Source organism: Pinus tabuliformis, chromosome J (genome assembly GCF_031772625.1).
Source record: "Pinus tabuliformis cultivar Carrire ecotype Pingquan chromosome J, CPIR1, whole genome shotgun sequence".
Classification (NCBI taxonomy): Eukaryota; Viridiplantae; Streptophyta; class Pinopsida; order Pinales; family Pinaceae; genus Pinus; species Pinus tabuliformis.
In genome coordinates, this window is record NC_142295.1 from 766,279,049 (window position 1) to 766,292,431 (window position 13,383).

At 38.9% G+C, this 13,383-nt stretch overlaps 1 protein-coding gene across 1 annotated transcript; it reads right to left on the minus strand.

The window, feature by feature from the left end:
• Window positions 1-2,641: 2,641 nt before the first annotated feature.
• On the minus strand, window positions 2,642-5,917 carry LOC149228972 (uncharacterized). Its single transcript, XM_089378435.1, has 2 exons — window positions 3,515-5,917; window positions 2,642-3,165 (listed from the first exon to the last, which is right to left on the minus strand). The coding sequence occupies exons 1-2, from the start codon at window positions 5,210-5,212 to the stop codon at window positions 3,142-3,144; spliced, it is 1,722 nt and encodes a 573-aa protein (XP_089234561.1). The 5' UTR covers window positions 5,213-5,917; the 3' UTR covers window positions 2,642-3,141.
• Between the last annotated feature and the right edge of the window lie 7,466 nt (window positions 5,918-13,383).

Consider the following 13,383-nt stretch of genomic DNA (forward strand, 5'->3'; position numbering starts at 1 on the left):
GAGAAGGCAAAGTATTTGGAGTCCTTCTGATGGCCAAGATAGGCAGTGAAATGTTTGAGCTTCTGCCGAAGAATTTTCTTATTTATTGTAAAATATTCAAAGCCCTTTTGGCAATGTAAAGGTATCTGGTTTTCAGTTCTTCTACGACATAGTATCTGAAGTGCAGATGGAAAATGGGAAATGCCCATTAACAAAAAAATGATTCAAATGCCTTCAACTGTCTATAGGCATACTATTTCAACTATAGTTTTTTGAGGGTGGAGGAATTCCAATCAGTAAATTCACTGCAGCATTGAAATCTGTTAATAGTTAAATTCCAATTCATGGGCCAGGCATTTGAAGCCCTCTTGACAGGTAAAATGCTTTTGGGGAAACTGCCTTTTTAAGCACTTTTGAGGGATTCTTCCTTTCCACTAGAGAAATATTCAAAGTAAGGTCGGCCCCGTAATATTATTTACTTGGTTTATGTCAACATTTACCATTGCGTGTATCTCGGTAACCATAACCAGATGGAAATAAGGTAGGGCCCGTTGTTGTATGGTGCGATTAGAAAGTCAAATTATAATATTCTTAAACCAATACTTATTGTATTCTTATGTGATGTTTAATAAAATACAATTAATTTTGTGATCTATAAATAATTTTGTAACTATTTTTATTTAAACATTAATATTAATAATAATAATAAAAAAAAAAAAGGTTTTCCATTGATTGAAAACCTCAACTTCCCATCATTTATCATAACCCCTTGTTCAGTATTAATTCTTAGAAGATCACACATGTTGCTTTCGTCTCACTTGCAGTGTCTGCATTCTCCACATTCTCCAGTAAATAAGGGAAGCACACTCTCACCCTCCTTGAGGTCTCACCCTCCTTCAACAACTCTGTGTCAAGCAACAGATCTATAGTTAATGACCAATGCAATGCATTGCATTTTTGCAAAAAGGAAATGAAATGCAAAAAAACAGGGTGATATTGCATCGCCAATTTGGATTACTCCTTTGGCTCATTAATGGAAGGAGATTAATCTGCAGAGGATCATGCAAAATTTGGTAATTGGATGTGCACGTGTTCAATATTGATTATGCAAGAAAGCAGGATTGGGTTTTGTAATTTGTCAATTACTTTCTTTGGTTGGAGTTTTGATTATAGTTTAAAATTTGGTATTTCCCTAGTGACTGCAATGTGTAACTATGTGATGATACTCGAGCATCTGCGCTCTTCAGTATTGCTCTGCAATAGTTAGAGCTAAGGTTTTCCAGAGATTAAAGTAAGTCTCACTACTTATTTAGAACGGCGATTGAGATTCAACGGCCCAGTTTCAAATGTGATCTACATTATCAATTTAGTATTTCATAATCGGCATGGCCAAACTGTCTATTTTGATTTTCGCAAATTCAATTTCAAAAAAAGATCTCCTGCACCCTAGACTGTAAAGCTCCTCACTTCTCTTGACCCAAATACAAAACTCAATTGATTTTTATAAGTCTATAAGTGCATGCTTCAGTCCAAAAATTGGCTCCAAACAGCTCATACAATATAATAAAATATGGTTATACAGATCTGTGCAGGTGTCAAGTGAATGAAAGAAAATTTACCACAGATTTGTCCATACTAGGGCACTGGAGGGGTTTTGTACCTAGCAATGTGCATACTGAATATGTGCTCAGAATTATCCCACAACTAAATGTCTGTTCATCCTCAACTCTTTAGGGCCCAACATGTGCCAAAAGGAACAATCTCAAAAGATTGCATGTCAGCCAAAAATGGCTTGACTTAAAATATAACAAGAGAACAGATACAATTGACATTGAAGCATCTCCATCCAACTACCACAATTGTAGTTGAATCAAGTGTGTTTCTTATAGTGGAGAAAACAAGGGATCTATCATGAATCAAATTGCGTTCTTATAGTAGAGAAAACAAGGGATCTATCTTATTTGTGAAAAGCACTCACCATAATCCCCAACTTTCTGACAGAATTAAGTCTTCTCGTTTCATGACACATGTACACACTTGGCTCACAAAAGTTTGAATGATCCATAGTAATCTATATCTACCAGAAACAGTTGCAAAAATGAAAAATCATCCTGACGTCACTTGTAATCCTAGACTCTGACTGTATTTGTAACTATCACATGCCACGTACCAACACTAATTCTGAAGGGTTCACCCATAATAGTAATACTTTAGGTGACATCACGTAATTACAGAAAACCATCTTTAAGCATCTTGAACCCAAATGTCTATAGGTCTTGTGTGAATTTCATGATAGGTGCAACAAAATATATAAGAGTTCAATTTTGCAACAGTTAACGGAGGTTTTGCAATTTTTATTTAGGTAATGGAGGATTTTGCAATTTTTATTCAGGTGTAAGCAAGACTAATATGATTTCACTAAATTAGACAAGAACAACAAATCTTTTTGCTTATGACTGCTTTCAGATTAGCATTTACGAATGCGGTCTCCATTGAGCTATTAAAATAATAATAATAAATAAATAAATCATTATTTTTCCTTTTTTTACTATGAAATTATATTGTGAAAAATTTCATAATGCAAATTTTGTTAGCTATTAAAGCAACTCCAACTTGGATCCACACAGAGTCGAACATCACCAACTCAAGCTGCCTTCTATAGGAAATGATACACGAGAGCAAATTCGGATATTTTGGCAAGGAGAACTGTCAGCAGTTTTCTACTTTGAACTCCAGCATGACAGACTGTTCCACACTTGATTCAAGCAGTCCACGTTCAGAAGATTTTCAGACCCCAAAATCAGAAGATATGGGTCCATGTCAAGACCCCAACTACACAGAGTCAAGAGAGTATTATGTACTTCATGGAAATTGAGTACCCCTTAGGTTAGCAGAAGCTGGGAACAGTTCCCTCTAAGCAGGGAGAAAATGATGAGAACTTGCACCTAGCTTTATGCTTTTCGCCTTTAGCTTTAATTCTAACAACTTCAAGATGACTTGTTACGCATGCACTATAGACTCATCTTCCCAAAATGTTATACGCTTTGTAGTGTGCATATAGATTTTATTCACATGTAATGAAAAGTGCACAGCACATGCATAATTGTGCCTACTTTTTGTGTGGCCTCTGATGCCCTGTGCATTTCTGCCCATGAGCACACATCACTTGATAATCAAATCAACCACCTAAAGGGCATAAAAGGTAATGAAATTATATATGGCAAGCTTGTGACGTCTAAAAGACAAAGAACACAACATTAAAAATCGCTCTACTTCAGTGATGGAAACAAAGCTCTGCCGCTGATGAGAAATAACAATAAGCAACAACATCATAAGGGTAAATTACTGTCAACATATTCACAGAACTTTAAAGACTTGAGACAGAAAAAAATAGAAAAGTGAAATTGGAGGTTTATATGCCATTCCTATTGCAGTGTCATCAAATAAGAAAGGAAGCGTTTCTTAGAGGATATCTATATCCAGATTCCAAACAAGACACACACGAGAATCAAGCATCAAGAATCTGTTTTCTTACCTTGTGGAATCGAGGGACAATTGACCTATTTTCATTGCAATATTTATCTCGCGAATCGTGATCACTGGACGGTTGGTTTTCTCCACCAAACCTGCCAGTATCTTCTTTATCAAAATCCTGATATCTACATCCAGTTAAATTTGAGAAGTGTTTTCCTTGCCGCCTTCTTTCAATCCTAGACCTCTGGTTTCCATCAGAAAGAGCAACCCCGTGGAATTGTCTTTGAGATTTTTCCATTTGTGATGCTGGAACAGAATGCAAATTGCTCCCAGAAGAGGAACGGGGATTTTCCAGTTCAGAGGTAACTGGTTGACTGCAAGATGCATCATCAGATATCCTACTAAGGATATGCTTTTTCAAGTCGTCATTAAATTTGCAGTGACCAAATTCATTCACCTCCAAAGCAGATAAATGATCAGTAATGGTTGAGAATGAATCAGAAACACCAGATTGCTTTTGATCCTTGGTTTGTGACTCTTTCATATCCCATTCTTGCTCAATTTCCCCGCATTTCTCAAAGTCATCCCGATGCCTGTATATACCTCTTCCTCGAGATTTCAAAGAGTGATTCCCCATGCCCTCTCCATTTGCAATAACTTCCACTGACTGTTTGCCCGTTTCCCTGGCATGCCTTTCTTTGATCACCCGTTGTGCTGTTCCATTTCTGATGTCATCCTTTCCAATTATATCTGATTGGCCATGTCTGATGCGCCGGGCAATACTTTGGTTACTGTTCCTTTCGATTTGCACATAGGATTTAATTTCTGGTCCCTTTTTCCTGTCATCTGTATCAAATGTATTTGCAATGCGAGAAGTAGATTTTTGGTTGCGCACAGCATTTCTACTTTCTTGATCCAAACCTCTTTTATCCTTTATAATCACTTGCTCAGAAGATGGAGTGGATGCTCCTCTCGAAACTCTGGGCTGATCAACTAATCGATTTGATGGATGTCCTTTCCAAGGCAGTCCTTCCTCTGGAACTGTTTTATTTCCTGAGACTTGTTTACTTGAGGAAGGCCTACAAGGAAACCGCACAGCACCTTTACCCTGTAGGTTGCATGGAAGCTCGGCATTGTTAAGGAAAATATTTCCTGATTGCAACTCTAACATCTTTTCACTGCGATCACGTTCAGACTGGCATACCACTGAGCCAAACATCAAGTTTCCATCTCTGCTGAATGGCTCTTCAGCTACAGCTGACCATGATTGACAGGGCACTGATCCAGTTTGACAAGATGAATTTTGGTTTTCATTCACAGGAAGATAGCAAGCATTTGAGCTTCCCCCAACGCACTTTTGGTTCCTATTCAGAGCAAAATCCCCAACATTTAGGTTTGCACTCCCAACACACTTTTGGCTTACAATTTCATTCATAGTAGCATTGCCTCCTGTACTATTAAGCTTATGATGTGCACCAAAACTGCCCAGCAAAAAACCGTTTTCTTCAGAAAGCCCTTGCAGGTGTTGGAAAAGGTCAGCCCCGTTCCCATACGACTGCGGCCAATGTTTCTGCTGGTGCAAAACATCACCAGTGAATGTGGGCCCATGATGATGATGATTCGCTACCCCCTTACTGCCACTGAACACTAGCCGAGGCTGCGATTGGGGCTGGGGCTGAGGATCATGAGACCAAGTTGGTGGTTGTCCTCCGCTCTCACCTCCTGCCCCCAGTGGCGGCCTCAGCGAACTCAGTGTCATCCAAGGAGCCTCGAGCACCCGGGAGATACCCAAATGGTCATTCTCATTGAAAGGGGAACCGGAAGATGCCCCTCCACCATCACCGCCACCAGGGCTAACAAACGAACAAGGCTCAGGAAAGGATTTATCATAGGGCTTTTGAATCTGAAAACCGCCCGCAGGAAAGACTGGATGATAAGGACTCGCTGACTGGGGTTGAGGTTGGGGTTGGGGTTGGGGTTGGAGTTGGGTTGGTGGCCTGTGCAGCAGCGATGGATCAAAGGAACACGGCAATGGCGATGGCAATGGATGACGGGCCCAAGGCGATGGAGCATCTGTCTCGCTAACAAAATTAACATTGGCATCGTCGTGATTAACATGGCGGTAATCCACAGCAGTCGCTGGTGATGAATGTAAGTGCAGCCAACCATGTGGATGTGGATGTGGAAGTGGACTTGGACTTTGAAGATGATGATGGTACCCCTGTGCTATGACTTCTTCCCCGCGGAAACGATGGCTAGGGCCTAATGCTGCAACTGCTGGATCCTTTAGCTGCCATGGCTCTTCATCGGCTGATGATGAAGAACCGGCGATGGCTTCTTGTTTCCTCCTCCTTTTATCGGTAGAATCTCCTTCTCCGCCTCCATTGTTTGCTTGATTATTGCCTTTTCGAAGTAAGTGCAGAAGAAATTCACCGTCTGTCAGCGCAGAAGAAGGCGATGAAGGTGTGGGTGGTTAGAGGGTTTATGCCGACTCTATGCCCTGCCAAGTGTCAGTCTGAGAAGCAAAGGGACGACGAAAGTCCCTTTCAAAGGAAGGCCTATCGGCCTAATTACCATTCGAGTGCAAGACTATTGTTATATTACGTTTAATTGTCACTAATTAATAATTTGTTGCAATGAACAGCACTGGGACAGCGAGACCATGGCTCATCTTGCGAAAAATTGTGGTCGTGGAAGATGGCCCAAGCGACCAGAAGGGACACGGACTCGGGCACGTTTGAGGTCCGCAAAGGTAGAAAATATGTGGAAAGACTAATCAGTGAAGTGGCAAAGGCATACGGTGAAGGCACCAATGAAGGAATTCGTAAAATTTTAGAGGAATGGGAAAAAGAAGTTAAACAGGAAAGCGCGATGGACACGAAAATGGAAGATTGGAGAACCTTTGCTTCGGACCCTAGCAAGTCAAGAGGCAGAATCACTAAATTCAAGCAGACCCTATATCTATATTGGCTGATGAAAACCCTATTGGGTAAGGCTATGGAACATATTTTAGTGGGCATGGTTATCACTATCCAAGGAATGCCAAATTAGAAACAAGAATCCCAGAAGGTGCAGTTTCAACTGCACAAGCAAGATGTTAGACTGGGCAGAATTGAGAGGCACATCCCTTGTATCTTGGAATAGACCGAGCTGCCACGAACAAATGCCAAAGACCCAGCACCAGTGGAATCAGCTTCTATTGAACGACATGACTATAAAATCTCTCTTGTTAGTTTGTTTATATATGTAGATAGCTTTTACATTTCCTTATACAAGTATATGTGTAGGTAGATATCTAGAGTATGGACATGAATCTGAGACTTATATAGATTTGATAGAAAAGCTGAAACTCTTTTGTTATTAAATGGCATACAATGTGGATAGGTGGCCAACAGACTTGGTTTCCCACTAGACAAGTTGATGCCACCTAGCCAATCTATGTGATGTAAATTTGCTTTATAAACTAATGAAAAAAGAAAATCTACCAAACTTAACAAAAAAAATAAAAAATATCCATTGTACATTAAAATGCAATTTTCAATACACGATGTATTTCATAAGATATTATGTATTTAATACCCATAAAACAAAAACAATATAATAAATTCAAACCCTAAAATTGCGATGCAAGCTACAACAAACCTTAATATAAGTAAACTCAAAAACTAAAATTGTAATGCAATGAAACCCCCTCTCGCAAAGAATCACATTAAATCATTTTTTTTTCTTTAAACCCTACGATTTATTCCTGCCAGCGAAACCCTGTTGTTTATTCATCCACTGTGGTTAGATCAAAAGCTGTCTCTAACAAAGCCAACATGAGAATGTTAATAGATACCTGTTTCATAATATAAAACACATGTTTCAATGCAGGTCTGACTCCTCAGAAGGCACTTTGTTTTGTTTTGAATTGAATTTAGTGATCCATTACACTTTGGGAATGTTAATAGGTACATGTTTCATAATTACGCCGTAAGGCGTTTCCTATGAAAAGAACTTTCCTAAATATCTTTCTGTCATAATCTGAGCCATTCATTCCTTTGTTAGACGATTGGGTTATAATTGTCTGTTGATTTGAATTAAATGACGGTTGCATTTGGTCTTTGCAGTTAACTGCTCTATAGTGGAATTGAATGACGGTTGCGTTCGTTCTTTGCAGTTAACTGACGGTTGCGTTGGGTCTTTGCAGTTAACTGCACTGTGCCTAGGCAAGAATTTCATGGTCCGCATACTCTTCTTCGCAATTGCCCTCGCTGCTGTGTCGCAATTGCCCTGGCTACTGTGTTTGTTCTCTGCACTATACACGACACTGCGCCAGTCCCCGATGGCCTTTAATCCCACAATCTCCTTGCCTTTAATTTTTCGGTTTCCACTATGACCAAGAAATATTGTCCTTGCTCCAAGATTACTCAATTCCCGTTTATTTTCAAGTTTCTTGTTTAATTTTGTCAAGTTTCTTTATACAGGGATTTTCTCTTGCGAGAGAATTGTATGCCGCGATCAATGTAATTTTAATGAATTTGGGTTTCTTCCAACTGCTGAGAGTTTGGGATAGAGGGTTCTGATGGGAGGAGTTACCATGGTAACTACCTCTCTCCCTGATCACCCAGCTTTCGGCCATTTGCACTTATGTATAGGAAAATAAATAGTTATAATCCATTTCTATATGGTCTGTGCGTCAAATTAATTCATTAAATTCTATAAAATTAGAGTTATAAACCATTTCTATCTGATCCGTGCATCAAAGTCTAGCTTTTTGCAAAACTTCAAAACTTTGCATACTCTTTTATACAATACTAGAAAATTTCAATCTATTTACTGTATGAGCTTCAGCGGGGCATAGTCAGCCATGGTGGTTGTAGCTCTGCTGTTTTTGAGAGGGCAGGAGGTTACACCAGCGTCCACAAGACACGGTGGATCTAATCAACTTTCCTGCACATGGCTTAAATGATAGGACTGTTGTGGGAGAACCCCAATTTAAGTATTCCTGTGCAACTTCAACATTGCTTGCAGCATGAATAGGATTCCAAACATGCGTGGCGCTAATTCCTTTGAACCCCATACCCATCAACTCGGATCATTATGTTGTTCTTATTGCCACCATGTACATGATCATGCTCACAGTTGCAAGCCGTTATTCTCTTGTAGGAACCCAACCACTTGTAGTTCCTCTATGGGGGAAGGTGCATCCCCTTCCTCTTTAAGGAATCCTTCACACCTTCGCACATTATTTTTATAATGGACTGCAATGTAATGTATCACCCCTGCCTACATAAATCTTGGGGAGCAACCCAAGGAGGGCGTTGTATTCCCCACTTGGTCTGGATATCTCAAACTGTATTCTGAAATCTAAATCCACAAACAAACGAACACTTCTGCTTGATTTTGTGCTCTTCAATATCACATCCAAGTAGTCATAGTTACCTGCACAAGAAATGAGACCATCTTTTAATGAAGAAGAATTCAAGAAAGCATATATTCAATACTCATCTTTTCAGTTGAAGATGTCGAAGGGGATAATTCAAAAGCCAGATATTGAAGGAGGCTGTAAATTTTCGAATTTGAAGTATAATATACCTTGAGTATCTCAAATTCTTGTTGTGATTGAGCAATGGTTTTGCCATCCTCCGTGACGTTGGCAGATTCCGTGGTTTGAGTGAGGGGAGATAGGTCCTCTGCTTCTGCGCTTGCGCCTCATTCCTCCATAAATTGGGCGACCATATCCCCGAGGCACGCTGAGTTGGTTTCGTCTTCGAGTTCTGTCGTCGCCCGCCCATTCTCTCTCTCTCCTGGAATCTGGAAAATACTGCGGCGCAGAAAGCTATTATGTTGATGCAATATAAAGAAAAAGAATTAAGACATTGTGAATTATAAGCAATTTGTAGATATTGATTTGGGCAAAGAAATACGATGGTAAGAACTGTTAAAGGCCTCTGCAAATGAAGGGCGGGGATTCGACCGCAGCTCGGGAGGGTGTCATTCCTGGAACGTATGGGATGTCTGATGAATGTGGTGGAGAAACAGCCGGGGTTTTTTTAAGGGCGAACTCACTATTTAGTTTCTCTTCTTTTCAGTAGGAAAAAAGCTTGATAGCATTAAAAATCAGATAAACTTATAAATACATGAGTATAGACTGAGATGAGAGAATAACTTGACTGTACAGCCAGAATGGGAATAATGTCTAGCAAAATTCCCTGAAAGTCTAAAATTTCCAAGAGTAATGTAGCAAGAGAGATTCTATGTGCAAATAAACCAGAGGGAAAACAGTGCTTTTACCAAATTGATTGCTTAGATAGGAAAAAAAACCCAAATGAGGTCCACATCTGCCAGCGCGAAAGTATGCATTATGTACAAGAAAAAACAAATGCTTTGAAACATACCTGGGAGATGATATGAAACAGAAGATGGGTGATGATATGAAACAGAAAATTTATGAGCAAGGTAGAGAAAAGTGCGTCCATTTTTACGCCGTAAGGCATTTCTCTATGAAAATAACTCTCCTACTGCCCACCTGTCCTCACTGTTCACCCTTCAATCTTTTGTTAGACGATTGAATTATAATCATCCATAGATTTGAGATAGGCGGACATGTGCCAGTTGTGACTGGCTAGAAATTTGTGGACGCTGGCGGTTGAGGAGGTTATTTGGAGGTCCTGAATAATTACAGGTCTTGCATTTTTAACCTCGCGTTTGTGGGTTTTGATAGAAAGCTGCATACTAAAGATGAATTCAAAATGCTGGAGAAATAAAATGAATTGAAGATGCTGGAGAAATGGGGCGCTGAGTCCTATCCATTTACGCTTACAAAAGAAAGAAGAAACAACTCCGACGTGAAGATATAGAAAAATTTATCAATCAAAAGCAATCTCTTCTGACAACACGATTTTCTCATAACACCTGACAGGGATTTTCTCATAACAGTTGATAAGAAAGAGGTAATTTTCTTTCCTGAATCTGTATCAATGCAGCTCTGTGGGTTTACTTTGGTTCTTTAGAAGTTATTGAGACTCTCAAGGGATATGGGCAGGAAGACCGTATTGATGAACACTTGAATGCGGAGTGTTTTTGCCCAAGGACTGGATAACTTCCAGGTCACTGTCAGCTGCAACGTACACAAAGCTTATTTCCTTGCCATCCCTCTTGAGTTCATCATATGTCTCAGAGATCACACATATGGCGTGATGTAGAGGAACAATCAACCAGTGAGGGCCCATGAGAAGGCATGTTAGTTTCCCATCCAAAGCATTGGATTCTACACAAGTTTTCATTGCAGTTAGCAGGCGTAAGTCCCTGTTCAATCACTTACATATATTTTTGTAAATTTGGTGTAGACCTATTTAGACTTGAGTCTGGTATATACCATGAATATTTCACTACATCTCCAAATTTTGAAGACATGGATTATTTTTGTATTCAAGCCATACTCTGTTTCTTCCATGTCTTTTTTGCTACTATGATATGTACCAGAGTGTCTTATATTGGAATTTATAACAGTTATTAACAGTGATTAATTTGTTTAGACTTAAGATTTCCAGATCCGTTTCCTTGAGTCTGGCAAGTTAGTGTGTAGCATATCAAATCTGGGTTTACATGGGTTTGTCTACATATTCAATTAACTAACCCAACATCTAGATTCAAGGAAAAAGGAGAAATCATATAGTTCGTGGATCAAACCAACCCCATATGGCGTGTAGTCAGCCCTTTGGTTGCAAAAATTAGCAGAATAAATGCAGACTTGGGAATTCACAAGATTCTAAAGACCCAAAATAAACCGACAGAGCTGCATACATACACATTCAAGAAAGAAAAGTACCTCTTTTCCATGAGCTAATTTTACAATTCCCTACACTTATTCATTCACTATACTACTCCATTCGCATCAGCTTGTTGAGAACATCTTGATTTTTCTAATTAGCCAAGGTTTTTGTCTCAGTGTATTTTGACCTAGGTCACCTAACATGGGACGCTGGGATTCGATTGTCTCCCATCTTTTTCTGTGAATATTTTCTCAAAAAAAATTCCATCGGTGAAAACAAAATATTTTCTCATTCTAGAGTCCTCAGAATTGATACTTTCATGTATTAGCTTGTACAAAATATGAATTCATATCACTGCTAAAAAACCACAAAGGACCATATATATATGGTTTCAAGAAATAGATATTCTGCTAAAAACAGATGTACCTGTCTGTGTCAAGTGACCATTGTTTGATTCTTTTGGAAAACCAAATCCAGCTTCAACCCATTTTGCTTGTTTTGGTAGTGTGCATCTCGTAGCATGTTATGGTCATGAAAAATATTTGTGAAAGAGATAAACTTGAATGCAACCTTCTTTATTTGCCTCGCCAAATCGTCCAATTAACAATGAATATGTATCTCATCATTCATCCATTTTATGACCAAAGAAGAATCCCTAAATATTTGCAGCCTCATGATATCCATTGTAGCTTTAATAATATGTGAAGAGCCTTCAATTCTGCAAAATTGCTTGTTCCAGTGCCCAAGCAAGCCTTGTATTTGATGAAGTGATCCTTGGAGATACTACTCGGATTCCATCCTCACCTCTCATATCATGTGGGTCTTGGCTTTTGGACTGTGAATGATGTTTGAATTTCATAGACACTTTGCATCCTAGATAAAGTCCACAGAGCTGATTGTATATTTGGAAAGTAGGAATTTTGTTTCTTTAAAAAAAATTGAGCATTTCTTGACAATGATATACCCTAGAAGTTTAAACATGGAATTGCTCTATATTCTCTTAGATCCTTCTCTGGAAACCAGTCTTGAAGACATTCTTCCATTGTGAATCCCCTCCAGATATTTATTGTAGTCAATTTCTTGATATGTTTCCACAAATGTGGACCATATGATCAGTAGATGAATAAATGAGGAATAGATTTTGTTTCCCTTGTACACGACATATAGTTACTGAGGCCTTGTCTCCCTCTTTTCTTTGAACTGTCCCAAGTTAGGACCTTTTTCCTAAGTGCTAGCTAGAGAAAAAATATTGCTTTCTATGGGTCCTTTATTTTCCAAATTTATAGACCACGACCACATATCATCTAGACCAGTTGGATCAATTAAAGCTTCATATCCCATTTTTGATGTATACATTATTGTAGCCTTATTATTTGCACACATCAGAGAGTCCTCTTCATCTCAAATTATAACATGAATTTTTTCATCTCATTCAGACAAAATCGCCAATTTTCCTTCCATTTTCCTTGTTACCAACGTATTAGGTTAGAAAATATCCATTCGCAGCAAAACCTAGCACCCAAGCTTTCCACTAACTTCAAACATTCTTGATAGATTTCCATGGGGACCTTATACAATCCAATATTGATGAATGAGTAATGTATTTCTGGAGAATTATAGCTCTCCATAGACTTTTGAAAATGCTAATCCAAGTAAGTCCTGCAACCCAACAATATTATCACTCCCAACAATTCACATGGGCATGTTCATTTGTGTAAAAGATTTTTAGAGGGTAATAATCTTCGAGGATCTGCTCCTTAGAGTTAAATAAATGTTCAAAAATGAAATCGTTTCCAGATTTCTTTGGGAACTTAAGTAACCTCCAACATATTGACTTGTTCGAGTGCTCCAATTTGCAGATGCTTCCAAATTTCTTCTCCAATTTAATACAACTTAAATATCTCTCTTTGAAATCATGCAAAAGGTTGACCATCTTGAATGAAACTCTGGGAAATATCAGCAAACTTGAATTATTAGATCTCTTAGGTTGTAAGGAAATTGAAGTGTTGCCTCCCCAAGTCGCATATCAATTGTCCCTCGAAGAAATGAATTTGTTAGGTACAGACATAAAAGAATTGGAAAGTGCCATTGGAAATCTATGCAATCTGGGTGTTCTGAAATTGGAACCTCTTCAATGGAAATACTACCACCTTCCATTGGCTACCTAAGGAGT